Consider the following 14,267-nt stretch of genomic DNA (forward strand, 5'->3'; position numbering starts at 1 on the left):
AGACGTGTACCTCTTCACGTCCCGATCTTTGTGTCCAAGACCTGGGACCCCTTGGCTCTAGCCGTGGATGCCCTGGTGATCCCCTGGTCAGGCTTTGCCCTACCCTATCTGTTCCCTCCCTTTCCTCTCCTTCCCAGGGTCTTGAGGAAACTCAAGGCAGAGGGCATTCCCGCCATTGTCGTGGCTCCAGACTGGCCCCGGAGGGCGTGGTACGCCGACGTGGTCAGGCTCCTGGACGACGTACCGCTGCGTCTTTCACCTCGTCCAGACCTCCTCTATCAGGGTCCCCTGTGCCACTCCAATTTACAGTCGCAGCATTTTGACGGCGTGGCGGTTGAGACCGTGGTTCTAAGAGCCCGCGGTTTCTCTTCCCAAGTGATTCGCACCATGCTCAGGGCTTGTAAGCCCTCCCCGGCGAAGATTTACCACCGTACCTGGCGGTCTTATTTTCGTTGGTGTGAAGCTCAGTCTTTTTCTCCTGTTGCGTTTTCCTTTCCCCGACTCCTTTCATTTTTGCAGTCGGGGCTGAAACAAGAGTTGGCTCTCAGCTCCCTTAAGGGTCAAGTCTCAGCCCTTTCCATTCTTTTTCAACGTCCTCTGGCGTCCAATTCTCATGTCCGGACCTTCATTTAGGGAGTGGCACACGCTGCCCCTCCTTATCGGTCCCCTGCTCCCCCTTGGGACTTAAACTTGGTCTTAGATGCCCTGCAAGGCGCTCCCTTTGAACCTCTCAGGGACATTCCTCTTTGCCTCCTTTCCTTATTACTATTACCTCTATTAGGAGAGTATCTGAGCTGGCGGCTCTCTCCTGCCGTTCTCCCTTCCTGGTTTTACACCGACAAAGTTGTTTTCTGTCCAGGTCAGTCCCTCTTACCTAAGGTGGTTTCGGCCTTTCATCTCAATGAGGACATCGTCCTACTGTCATTTTGCCCAGCCCCTTCTCATCCCAGGGAACGTTTGCTCCACAAACTTGATGTGGTGAGGGCTGTTCAGACCTATCTCTGTTACTTTCTCCATTTGGCAGTGGGACTCCTTTTTTGTTCTTACGGACGGTTGTCGTAAGGGGCAACCTGCTTCTAAGGCCACCATTTCTCGGTGGATCCGATCTGCTATTTCGGAAGCTTACCGCTTCAAGGGGAAGATCCCACCCTTCAGGGTTTTGGCTCATTCCACCTGTTCTGTTGGGGCATCCTGGGCCCTCCGCAACAAGTCTTCGGCCTCGCAGATCTGTAAAGCGGCCACTTGGTCATCTTTGCACACTTTCGCAAGGTTCTACCAGATTCATAACTTTGCATCAGCTGATGCTAGTCTGGGCTGTAAGGTGTTGCAGGCGGCGGTGGTCCAGCCGTCCACCTGACTAATTCCTTGAACACCCAAGGGACGGCTTTGGTACGTCCCATTGTCTGTGTCCCCCAATGGAGCCGATGGAGAAAAGGAGATTTTTATGCTTACCGTAAAATCTCTTTCTCGAAGGATCCATTGGGGGACACAGCTCCCACCCTTTTTCTGGTGTTCCTCTTTCAGTTATCTGTCCGAGGGTGTGTTCAGTTACTTTTTCTTCTGGTTTCTCGGACAGTTTGTGGTTTTTCTCCTGACCTGTCGGTCTTCTCCTATTGCTCTGGGACCAAAACTGATTAGCTCAGTTGCCTGGAGGCGGGTATACCCTGCTTGGAGAAGCCGACTTTTCGGCTGCCATAGTGTCAAGCCTCCTAGAGACAGCAGCATATACCCATGGTCTGTGTCCCCCAATGGATCCTTCGAGAAAGAGATTTTACGGTGATCCTAAAAATCTCCTTTTTTTTTTTACTTTCTCGGAAACCATTGGGGACACAGAACCGTGGGTATATGCTCTTGCCACTAGGAGGCGCTGACATTAGGCATGCAAAAAAATTCAGCCCCTCCTGGCAGCATATACCCCGCCTAGTGACCCTGAGCTAATCAGTTTTAGCTTAGTGTCATAGGAGGCAAGACACAGGTCTGGTGCTCTCCAGACCTGGTCGTCTTTTTTTGTTTTACAGTAAGGGCCTGTTTTAGGTTCTTTTACCCCTTTTATTTTCTGTGTTCAGGTGGGGGTTCAGGACCATGGCGCTACCTGTTCCCCCATATGTGGCTAAGGGGCACAGGACATAAAATGCAAATGCACCATTAACCCCTTCCCGCCAACAGCCAGCACCTTGGGGTTGCACCTTGGCTTTTCTCCCTGCTCGTCCTGGTCTGTTGCAGCATCACGTGATGCAGGCACCCATAAGACTGGCTGAAGACATCCTCAGGTGAGTATGGCGGGTACAGGGTAAGTATACCCCTCCCCTACCCTTTTCACTACTCTCCACTATCCTATGGAGCCCCTTATTTCTGGGGTCTCCTTTGAGAGAGGACGGGGACTTCTCTCCTTTTTATTTTTTTCTAGGTGGACTTCTTAATACTGTTTTTCACTGGCACTGCTTCCTTAAGGGATATCGGGGTATGGTTTTTTCGCTGCGGCTTTTACTTTCACTTTCAGGAGCCGCATGTGGCAGACATCCCGGCCGGCCTCTCCCCCTGCCTCTTGTTGCCGGCTGCTGCCGGGATGGCGTGGCCGGCGTCTTACCTCTCAGAGCCGGGAGGTTAATATTAACATGGTGGCGGCTGTGCGGAGCTTCTCCTCACATGCGGCGCAGCTCCGTCCACATTTTTGGTAGTTTGCGCGCTTGTGGATTAATTTTATCCAATAGGGCCTTTCTGGGAGACGGCCTGTTATATGAGCTGCCGCCTCCTCCTCTCTTCTCTCTGCTCCGTGCCTCACTCAGCTGCTCCGGGTCTCCTCCGCTCTGCTATACAGCTTCTTCTTCAGCGGGACACAGACCTGGTGAGATTGCTCCAATTTTTATCTTTATTGTCATTGGGCTCCTAGGTATGTCTGACCCCAGATTCCTGAGGGTAGTCACAAGAGTCTTCTGCCTTCCAAGGCGACCATTTCTCGGTGGATTTGCTTGACCATATTCGGAATCGTACCACCGCAAGGGCAAGGTTCCACCTTTTCGTCTGACAGTGCATTCCATGAGTTCCGTTGGGGCTTCTTGGGCTCTCCGCAATAGGGCTTCGGCCCAGCAAGTCTGTAAGGCGGCCACCTGGTTGTCCTTGCGCGCACTCACCAATTTCTATCAGGTGCACACTTTCGCGCCGGCTGACGCCAGTTTGGGCCGCAAGGTGTTGCAGGCGGCAGTGTCTTCGTCATCTGCCTGATTTGGGGTTTGAGGGCTTTTCTTCCCACCACGGGGACTGCTTTGGTACGTCCCACGGTTCTGTGTCCCCCGAATGGTTTCCGACCAAGAAAAGTAGATTTTTTTTATGCTTACCGTAAAATCTCTTTCTCGGAGGATCCATTGGGGGACACAGCACCCACCCATGGTTTGTGTACGGGTTTCGTTGGTTTTGTCCGAGGGGTAGCTCGGTTTCCTTCTTTTGTCTGGATCCCTCGGACTCCTGCTGGTTTCTTTTTCCATCGGTTGCCTCCTACTGCTTTGGGACTAAACTGATTAGCTCAGGGTCAGTAGGCGGGGTATATCCTGGAGGACTTTTTTTGAATGCCTAGTGGTTCTGTGTCCCCCAATGGATCCTCCAAGAAAGATATTTTACGGTAAGCATGAAAATCTAGTTTTATTATTATTATTATTTTTTTTTTTAGAAGTGAACATGACCCAAGTTGGTTACTCACTTGTTTGTCACTCTGTTTCATGTTATTCCTGTCCATTGTATTTACAAAAAGGGATGAAATTATATTTATAACAGCCCCCTGTGATTTTAATTGTGTTTTTCTGATGGCACCACTTCACTATTTAGACTATATTTTAAGTCCAGAGGAGAGCATCACATCCAGTAAAGAATCCACATTAGTGGGTGCACACAGATGTAGAAGCCCTGTTCAGGGGCTCATCTGTTCAATAGTAGGAGGGAGAGCTCTTAACATACAGCTTTGATGGAATAATTAATACATACAGTCATGGACGTAAATGTTGGCACCCCTGAAATTTTTCAAGAAAATGAAGTATTTCTCACAGAAAAGGATTGCATTAACACATGTTTTGCTATATACATGTTTATTCCCTTTGTGTGTATTGGAACTAAACCAAAAAAGGAGGAAAAAAAAGCTAATGGGACATAATGTCACACCAAACTCCAAAAATGGGCTGGACAAAATTATTGGCACCCTTAACTTAATATTTGGTTGCACACCCTTTGGAAAAAATAACTGAAATCAGTCGCTTCCTATAACCATCAATAAGCTTCTTACACCTCACAGCCGGAATGTTGGACCACTCTTCCTTTTGAAAACTGCTTCAGGCCTCTCTTATTCGAAAGGCGCCTTTTCCCTACAGCAATTTTAAGATCTCTCCACAGGTGTTCAATGGGATTTGGATCTGGACTCATTGCTAACCACTTCAGAACTCTCCAGTGCTTTGTTGCCATCCATTTCTGGGTGCTTTTTGACGTGTTTGGGGTCATTGTCCTGCTCCCTGACCCAAGATCTCGGACGCAAACCCAGCTTTCTGACACTGGGCTGTACAGTGCGACCCAAAATCCATTGGTAATCCTCTGATTTCATGATGCTTTGCACACATTCAAGGCACCCAGTGCCAGAGGCAGCAAAACAACCCCAAAACATCATTGAATCTCCACCATATTTCACTGTAGGTACTATGTTCTTTTCTTTGTAGGCCTCATTCCGTTTTCGGTAAACAGTAGAATGATGTGCTTTACCAAAAAGCCCTATCTTGGTCTCATCTGTCCACACTACGTTTTTCCAGAAGGATTTTGGCTTACTCAAGGTTATTTTGGCAAAATGTAGTTTTGCTTTTTTTGTCTCTGTGTCAGCAGTGGGGTCCACCTGGGTCTCCTGCCATAGCGTTGCATTTCATTTAAATGTCGATGGATGATTCGCACTGACACCGATGCTCCCTGAGCCTGCAGGACAGCTTGAATATCATTGGAACTTGTTTGGGGCTGCTTATCCACCATCCAGACTATCCTGCATTGACACCTTTCATACATTTTTCTCTTCTATCCATTAGCTACTGTGTCACGGGTTGCAAACTTCTTGATTTATGTTGCGCACTGTGGACAAATCTAGATTTCTGGAGATGGACTTGTAACCTTGAGATTGTTGATATTTTTCCACAATTTTGGTTCTCAAGTCCTATTTCTGTTGTCCATGCTTAGTGTGGCACACACAGACACAATGCAAAAAAATCTGCTTTCAGGTGTGATCTTTATATTGCCCACACCTGTTACTTGCCCCAGGTGAGTTTAAAGGAGCATCATATGCTTAAAACAATCTTATTTATCCACAATTTTGAAAGGGTGCAAATAATTTTGTCCAGCCCATTTTTGGAGTTTGGTGTGACATTATGTCCAATTAGCTTTTTTTCCCCTCCCTTTTTTGGTTTAGTTCCAATACACACAAAGGGAAAAAACATGTGTATAGCAAAACATGTGTTTCTGCAATCCTTTTCTGTGAGAAATACTTCATTTTCTAGAAAAATTTCTGGGGTGCCAACATTTACAGCCATGACTGTATAATATGTATGGCTTGTAGCTGTGACTTTCCTCCCCCCTTCCTTTCTGCTTGCTGAGGACCAGACAATTTATGTGTAAAGAGGGGAGCTCATATTACTGCTCATTAGATTTTAAGGCAGCAGGAAATCTTACTTTGAAATGTTAGCAGTGAGGATTGACCCCATACACAGGTTGTTATTTTCGCTGGAAAGCCCTTTCTAAGAATAAAAAAAAAAAGTTTGACTTTTTCTCTTTCATATTCCTTCTGCTGTTCCTTGAAAGGTTGGCATGGATAGAGTCTGAAACAGCAAGAAGATTGCAACAACTTGACAATCTCTACAAGGAGGAAATAGCCCATTTACGGAATCTTAGGTGGGTGGTTAGAAGTTGAGATGATAAAAGGAACGAAGTAGAAATGGCAGACAGACACATTAAACAAGAGCATCTAGTATATGTTCATAATAGTTAAAGGGCTCCTCCGGTGGAAAACATTATTATTATAATTATTTTTTTTTTTAAACCACTGGTCCCAGAAAGTTAAACAGATTTGTAAATTGCTTCTATTAAAAATATTAATCCTTCCAGTACTTATCAGCTGCTGTATGCTCCATAGGAAGTTGTATAGTTCTTTATTAACTGACAACAGTGCTCTCTGTTGTCAGGAACTGTCTAGAGCAGGAACAAATCCCCATAGCAAACCTCTCATGCTCTTGACAGTTTCTGACATGGACAGAGGTGTCAGCAGGGTACTTCCTCTGGAGCATACAACAGCTAATAAGTACTGGAAGGATTAAGATTTTTTAATAGAAGTAATTTACATATCTGTTTAACTGGTGCTAAAAAGTTAATAAAAATAAAAATAATAATTTCTACCAGAGTACCCCTTAACGACTAAGCCAATTTTCACCTGAAGGATCAGGCCAATTTTATTTTTGCGTTTTTGTTTTTTCCTCCTCGCCTTCTAAAATCCATAACTGTTTTATATTTCCATCTATAGACCCATATATGGGCTTGTTTTTTGCGTGACCAATTGTACCTTGTAATGAAACCTCTCATTTTACCATAAAATGTATGGGAGTAAATTTAGGGAGTAAATTTAAATAAAGTAAATAAAAACTAAAATTTTGCACATTTTGGAGGGTTTTGTTTTCACACTGTACACTTTACGGTAAAAATGATATGTGTTCTTTATTCTGTGGGTCAATACGATTAAAATGATACCCATGGCTAGATACTTTTATATTTTTGTACCGCTTAAAAAAAGTCAAAAACTTTTTGTACAAAATCAGTAATCTAAAATCGCCCTATTTTGACCACCTATAACTTTTTTAAATTTTTCCGTATATAAGGCGGTATGAGGGCTCATTTTTTGCGCTGTCATCTGTACTTTTTATCGATACTACATTTGCATATATAAAACTTTTAGATAATTTTTAATTTTTTTTTTTTTTTATAAAATGTGACAAAAAAGCAGCATTTTTGGACTTTTAAATTTTTTTTACGTTTACGCCATTCACCGTACGGGATCATTAACATTATATTTTGATAGTTCGAACATTTACGCACGCGGTGATACCAAATATGTTTATAAAAAAAAAAATTACGCTTTTTGGGGGTAAAATGGGAAAAACTGACATTTTTAATTTTTATTGGGGTAGGGGATTTTTAACTTATTTTATTACATTTTTTTTTTTTGATTTTTCAACTTTTTTTTTTTTTTTTAACACTTTTTATGTCTATAGCAATCTATAGCAATCCTTTGATTGCTAATACTGTTCAGTGCTTGCATAGGACATAGCACCGATCAGTATTATCAGCGATCGTCTGCTCGATCTCAGACCAGAGCAGGAGACGCCGGGAGACGGATGGAGGCAGGTGAAGGGACCTCCATCCGCCATTACAGATGATCGGATCCCCGCGGCAGCACTGCAGGTGATCCGAACATCTATTTTAACATGCGCATTGCCGCAGATGCCGTGATCTGTACTGATCACGGCATCTGAGGGGTTAATGACGGACATCCGTGCGATCGTGGATGTCGGCCATTACCGGCGGGTCCCCGGCTGCTGCTAGCAGCCGGAACCTGCTGTGTATGAAGTGAGCACCGCTCCGATGCTCGCGGTCATACACAGGACGTAAATGTACGTCCTGGTGCGTTAAGTACCGCCACACCAGGATGTACATTTACATCCGTTGCCGTTAAGGGGTTAAACTAGTAGCAATATATCAAGCAGAAACTGAGTTTAGCAACTAGATGCTTTTTTTTCAACTTGATACTAGGTGTTATGAGGATAGCCCTGACAGTCAGCTTCTCCTAGATGAGTGTTTTCCACAATGTGTGTCCCAGGCGTTGCAAAACTACAAGTCTCAGCATGCCTAGACAGCAAAAGTCTGTGGGGGCATGCTGAGAGTTGTAGTTCTGCAACGCCAGGGACATACTTTTTGGAAAACATGGATCTAGATCAAAAGACTTGCTGAGAACGGTTACCATAATGCTTATCGACTGAATCAGCTGACTGACTGTGTTATGCATCTCATTTTTACAATGATTTTAATTACAAAATTGTTACATTTACATACTCTCCGTCTCTTCCCCCCCCCCCCCCATTTTTTATTATATAGGGAGGAGGCCCAAGCTGAAAAAAGCTTACCTTATGAACATCATCATGAAAGCAATAATGTTACAAGACAACAGGTAGAATTTGACTTTCCTTAAATTTGTTAAGCTGTTAGATGTGATGTGCGAATATTACTAACAATTTCACAAAGATTTAAAGGGAGAACCATGCTGCCAGAACCATGAATCATCGGGCCTGTCCCTGGCGGCTTGCATTACTGGTGACAGGTTCCATTTCACTATTATAGATAAAGACATTTTCCAATTGTGTTTTTGCAAACACTGAATAGGCATAGGACAGCGATGATTAATGTTATCGGCGCTCCACTTGTACAGGCTGCTGAGCCTCCATGGACACTTGGAGCACTAGCAGAACGGCACGGAGGCAGGTAACAATCACTGTCCATCATTTCAGATGATCAGAACCCTGTGGGTTCCCCATCAACCCACTGAGCTTACAAGCCAATGCATTTTAGCACTTTTAGATGCTGCATTCAACTTTGACTGTGGCGTCTAAAGGGTTAATGCCATACAGCCTAAGCTCGTTTTTATAGTCCCGAAGCACCCAATCTCTATTCTATTGGTGGCTTAAAAGAATATATTGAAAACCACTATCATTCATGTGACCTATAGTCCCTTAATTTATAACCAATCTTCTTAGATATAAGGGGGCTTCAGGAAAGAGCTGTTTTCAAGCAGCTAAAACATTAAGGAGGTAGCGTCCTCCTTTGTTTCCTGCCTGCAGCACTGCGACCAGGAACGGCACAGGGCCTCCAAGCGAAAAAGAGTTGATCAGGGGGATTATTAATAAAGAGGTAAAGACAGCCAAATTCTGGTCTTAGACAACCCCTATATCTCACCATGAAGTTTTTTTTTCTCTAGTGGGAGGAGAACAGGTTTCCAAGAAAAGAAAAAGATGAGAAGCTGCAGGAACAGAGTCTGCTTAACAGGAAGGAATATTCACGCAGTTTTCAACAACATGATAGTGGATTGGAGGCTATGTTACAGAGAATGGAGGACATGGAGGTAAAGATTTAGGAAGAGCTCTCCATGTTCTAGATAATATGGATGTGTGTGTACTGTCTAGTAATGCCCTGTCTATAGAGAATACCCCCACACACACACGCACCTAGAAAACTAACCTTAAATAACACTACTACTACTACTAGAATACATATGCAATGCTGTGATATACTGTAAAATATATAAAAACATTTTTAATCACAGAATTTTTTTATTTTCTGATTTAGTCCGCTGTACACACACACGATTATTTTTTTTCCACTATTACAGGTGGGAATTTACTGAGATCCCACTCAAGTGCCACATTGTTAATGGAGCAGTAGTGCTTGCATTACCACTACTCCGTAAACAGTGGCCATGTAAGAACACTGTGCAGTTTTTTGTGTTAATCAGTTCCATAGATCGTATATAAAGTGATGGCCAAATAATGGCACTACCACTTGATTCAAAAGAAGCACTCTGGGACCCTCATTCTTGCTGGGAGTGGTCCTGGCATTAAACATTTATCACTTATCCTGTGGATAGGTGATTAATGATTTTAATTGGAATCCCATTAAACACCTCCAAGTATTGATAGTCAGAATGAGAAAATTCTATTTCATACTTGGTTAAAAAAAAAATGAGGCATTCAATACTTTATTTTACACAAATTTATGGATCTTGCTGAAAAAAAAAAATGGGGTCATTCCTATGTGATTGCCAACAATTTATTTTTTTTACTCTGACTTATTAACCATGTATACAAACAAGTGAATAAAATATTAATAAAATACACAGCAACCAGAAAAACAATGGTTACTGAAAAAATGAATACAGCGATACATGCATAAAGTAGAATGGGGTTTCTACGACTCCACACTTTTAAGATCCAATCCCTTGCTTGATCTGTTGATCTCTGATGATATTAAGGTGATATTCTAATAAATAACCGTTGTACTCTTAGAAATATCAAGAAGGCGTCCGGCAAAGGTTTACTCAGATAGTTTATTCAGACCCGGAATTCTGGGCACAAGAAGAGAAAGGTTAGTTTATTAATCATTATTTCTCAGCATTTTCTATCAGTCCCGAATTTTGTCTCATTTACTTTTTTTTTTTTTTTTTCATTACAGAGCGCACTCGTACAATAATAGATGAGAGGCCTCTTTCTCCTCACCCTATTAGAATCACCAAACCTGTAGGACAACAGGAGCCAGTGGTGGACATTGTGCTAGAGGAGCCCTTTGAAGGAGAGTGAGTAAAGAACAGCTTTTGATAAGATGGTTTGGTTTACATTGTGTTTTCATTCCTCTTTCTACAGGACAGAATAATGTCTGCCACGTATGATCAGAATATTTTTTGTTAAACAAATGTAATTATCTGGGCATTAGTACTAAAAGCAGACAGGGTTGTAATTTGTAATGACTAGAGGGGAAGGGAAAATGTCCTTTCTCGGTCTGTACCATTGGGACACACAGAAACCTTGGGTATATGCTCTTGCCACTAGGAGTCGTGAACACTAAGCATACAAAGAAAAGTCTGCCCTCCTGACAGGATATACCCCGCCTACTGACCCTGATCTAATCAGTTTTAGTTTAGTGTCAGTAGGAGGCAGACACAGGATTTCTCCAGACCTGGGCTTCTTTTTTTATTTTATAGCTAGGGCTTGTTTTAGATTCTTTTTCTTTTCTTGTTTTCAGGTGGGGGTTCAGGAGCATGGTGCTACCTGTTCCCCTATATCCGGCTAAGGGGCGCGGGGCATAGAGTATGCACTGTTAACCCCTTCCCCCCAACGGCCAGCGCCTAGGGTTGCACCTTTGGGTCCAGGTCCCCCTATCTTCCCTGCTTGTCCCGCTCAGCCTGGCGTGATGCAGGTGACTATAGCTGGCTGAAGACATCTTAGGTAAGTATGGTGGTGTACAGCCTGCTTCTCGGCTCCAGCAGCAGGACACAAAACTTTGTTGAGATTGCTCTATTTTATTTTCGCTGACTACTGTTTCTAGCTTCTAGGTCCAACCCCAGACCTTAATCCCCCCACCCCCGCCCCAGACAGGCGCCCGCGGCCCTAGTCACCTACTATGCTTGTGTGGGCTGCAAGACCAAAATGCCCGGTGGTTCCACTGACTCCACCTGTTCCGCCTGCTCCTCCAAGCGTGCCATGCCGTCTGATTCTGTATCCAAAGATGTTCCCCTGGAATGCGTGGGTTCCGTCCCTCCCACAGAGTGGGTTTCTTCCCTTACCCAGTCGATTTCCTAACTGGCTAGGGTCTCCAAATCAGTGGCTTCTGCCTTGGAGAGGTCTTCTCTGCGTGCTACTCCCAGGGAGTCTCGTTCAGTGTCTCCTGTCTCCTTGCCGCCGCTGCCTAAGGACATCCCTGTGTCCCGAAAGATTTTTTGGGGACACAGGAATGCCCCTGTTAACTCTCTGCGGCTCCACATTTACTTTAAAAACGCAAGGACCGCAGGGACGTCACTGACTTCCCGTGCGTGCGCCCATAGCAATGTGGGGAAGTCACTGACGTCCCGTGTGTGCGCCCATAGCAACGTGGAGCGGAGCAGCGAGCAGAACGTGCGCTGGCCAGCTTGGTAAGTGTTTTCAGCGGCACGTCAGCTTCCGTGCTCCGACCACCGGTCCCGGGACCTACTGCTATGGCCGGAGCAGTGGTCGGAGCACTGAAGTGGGGCAGTACACAGGCATACAGCCTCCAGCCATACACTGTATGGCTGGAGGCTGTATGTCTGTGGGGGGAACTACTGCCAACTAAATGGGGGGGGGGGGGGGGGGAACTACAAGCTAATGTGAGCAGAGCTATACTGCCAACCTAATGTGGGGGAGCTATACTGCCAGCCTAATGTGGGGGAACTATACTTCCAACTAAATGTGGGGGAACTATACTGCCAACCTAATGGGGTGAGGGGGAACTACAACCTAATGTGGGGGAACATACTGCCAACCTAATGTGGGGGAGCTATAACCTAATGTGGGGGTACTACAACCTAATATCGGAGGAAATATACTGCCACCCTAATGTGGGGGAACTATACTGCCAACCTAATGTGGGGGAATTATACTGCCTACCTAATGTGGGGGGGGGGGGGACGACTGTGCTGCGTACTTAAAAGGGTAGTCAACTAATAAGATATATAAGTGTGCATAGGAATTTGTTCGTTTTTTTTATTTTTTTAAACTATTGTCCGGCCCTCCAACGGTCTGAGGGACAGTGAACTTTGTGAACCCCTGCTCTATTCCAACGCTCTTGAAAGCGCGCTAAGGTGATTGCCTCTGGCTCTTCTCCAGAGTCGCGTACTTGGGATAGACATTCTTTCCGTAGGTCTCAATCCTCTTCCTCAGCTTACTGGCACTGTACCCTCTCCAGGAACCGTTCTCCAGGTCAGCATCCCAGGTCTCCATCCCCTCGTTCCAGGTCTTGCACTCCTCAGTCTAAGGCTACCTCTGCAGATTCCCACTCTCCAGGGGAAGTAGCGGATGACGGGTCGGAATCCACCTCTGATCATGAGTGCAGTGTCTGAAATGGTGGACGGATTAGTGTCAGCCATCAGGGACACTTTTCATTTGGAGGACCCAAGAACTTCGGATCCTGATCCGGAAGTTTCTTTATGCCTCTCTCTGCGTTCTCCCAAGGCTTTCAGTTCACATGCGGAATTTGACGCCTTGTTGGACACGGCTTGGAAGCATCCGGACAAACTATTTCAGTGAACCAAGAAGATTCAAGCTCAGTTTCCCTTTCCTCCGGATCTGGTTTCCAAGTGGACAGTGCCACCTATGTTTGATCCTCCAGTCTCTCGCCTGTCCAAACCTACTACTCTGCCTCTAGCGGACGCAGCAGCGCTCAAGTATCCCGCGGACAAAAAAAAATCGAGAACTTGGCAAAATTTGCCTTTGAACGGCAGGTTTGTCCCTGCTTCCCACCTTTGTATCCGCTTGGGTTGCCAAGGCTGTTTAGGTTTGGGCTTCTCAACCACGCCAAGGCATCCTGTCGGGTGCTCCCCGGGAGGAATTTGTGGATATCGCTCGCCAGCTTTCTCAGGCAGGCGACTTTCTCTGCACAGCGGTCTTAGAGTCCGCTCATTGCACAGCTTTTGCTTCAGGTAATTTGGTTGCCATTCACCGCTCCATGTGGCTGAAGGCGTGGGATGCAGATGCTGCTTCAAAGAAATCTCTAACAGAGTTACTCTTCTCTGATTCCCGGCTCTTTGGGAAGTGGCTAGATGAAATTATTTCCGAAGCTACGGGGGGTAAGAGTTCTCTGCTGCCACAGAACAAGCCTCGCCGCTCCGATCCCCATCAGAAGGCAACTTCCTTACGGTCCTTTGCATCGGGTCGCCCTCCCAAGCAGGCGCACTCCCAATCTCGGAGAGCCCCTTCGTTCAAGGTAACGTGCTTCCTGGAAGTCAGACCACCGCTCTGGCGGCTTCACAGCCAAGTCTGGTACCCGTAAACCTTCCTCTTCCTGAAGGGGTGCCCCCACCCGCGTCTTCTTCTCGGGTTGGAGGTCGTCTGTCTCTCTTTTCCTGAACGTTTGGTTGGCTCAGGTTCAGGACTCCTGGGTACGGGACATCAATTTAGATGGTTATTGGATAGAATTTGCTTCCATCCCCAGGGATCGCTTCTTCCGATCCTGTCCTCCTCCATCCCCTTCTTTGGCAGCGGCTTTTCAGGTTGCTTTTAGTACACTTCTCTCAAGGAGGGATTGTGCCAGTTCCGCCAGGGGAGCATTTTTTAGGGTTCTACTCGAACCTCTTCGACGTTCCCAAGAAGGAAGGCTCTGTCCGTCCCATTCTGGACCTCAAGTTACTGAATCGCAATTTGCGGGTCCGTCGCTTTCGCGTGGAGTCCTTCCGCTCCGTGGTGGCTCCCATGGACCAGGGGGAGTATCTTTTGTTGGTGGACATCCAGGACGCCTATCTTCACATCCCTATTTTCTCTGGCCATCCGCGTTTCCTCCGCTTTGCTTTTCCTGCGGGTCATTTCCAATTTGTGGCTCTCCCTTTTGGCTTAGCTACGGCTCCCAGGGTTTTCACCAAGGTCATGGCGGCGGTGATTGCCATTCTTCGGAGCCGGGGGATCTCTGTTCTCCACTACCTAGATGACCATTTG

At 45.7% G+C, this 14,267-nt stretch overlaps 1 protein-coding gene across 2 annotated transcripts in view; it reads left to right on the forward strand.

Moving 5' to 3' along the window:
- KIAA0753 (KIAA0753 ortholog) overlaps window positions 1-14,267 on the forward strand; it is a 58,591-nt gene that overhangs the window by 39,627 nt on the left and 4,697 nt on the right. For both annotated transcript variants that reach the window (XM_056558418.1, XM_056558417.1), the window contains exons 10-14: window positions 5,815-5,904; window positions 8,155-8,227; window positions 9,032-9,175; window positions 10,116-10,194; window positions 10,282-10,402. In XM_056558418.1, the coding sequence (XP_056414393.1) occupies window positions 5,815-5,904; window positions 8,155-8,227; window positions 9,032-9,175; window positions 10,116-10,194; window positions 10,282-10,402 (507 nt within the window). The remainder of the gene's footprint in view (window positions 1-5,814; window positions 5,905-8,154; window positions 8,228-9,031; window positions 9,176-10,115; window positions 10,195-10,281; window positions 10,403-14,267) is intronic.

This window comes from Hyla sarda, chromosome 2 (assembly GCF_029499605.1).
Source record: "Hyla sarda isolate aHylSar1 chromosome 2, aHylSar1.hap1, whole genome shotgun sequence".
Classification (NCBI taxonomy): Eukaryota; Metazoa; Chordata; class Amphibia; order Anura; family Hylidae; genus Hyla; species Hyla sarda.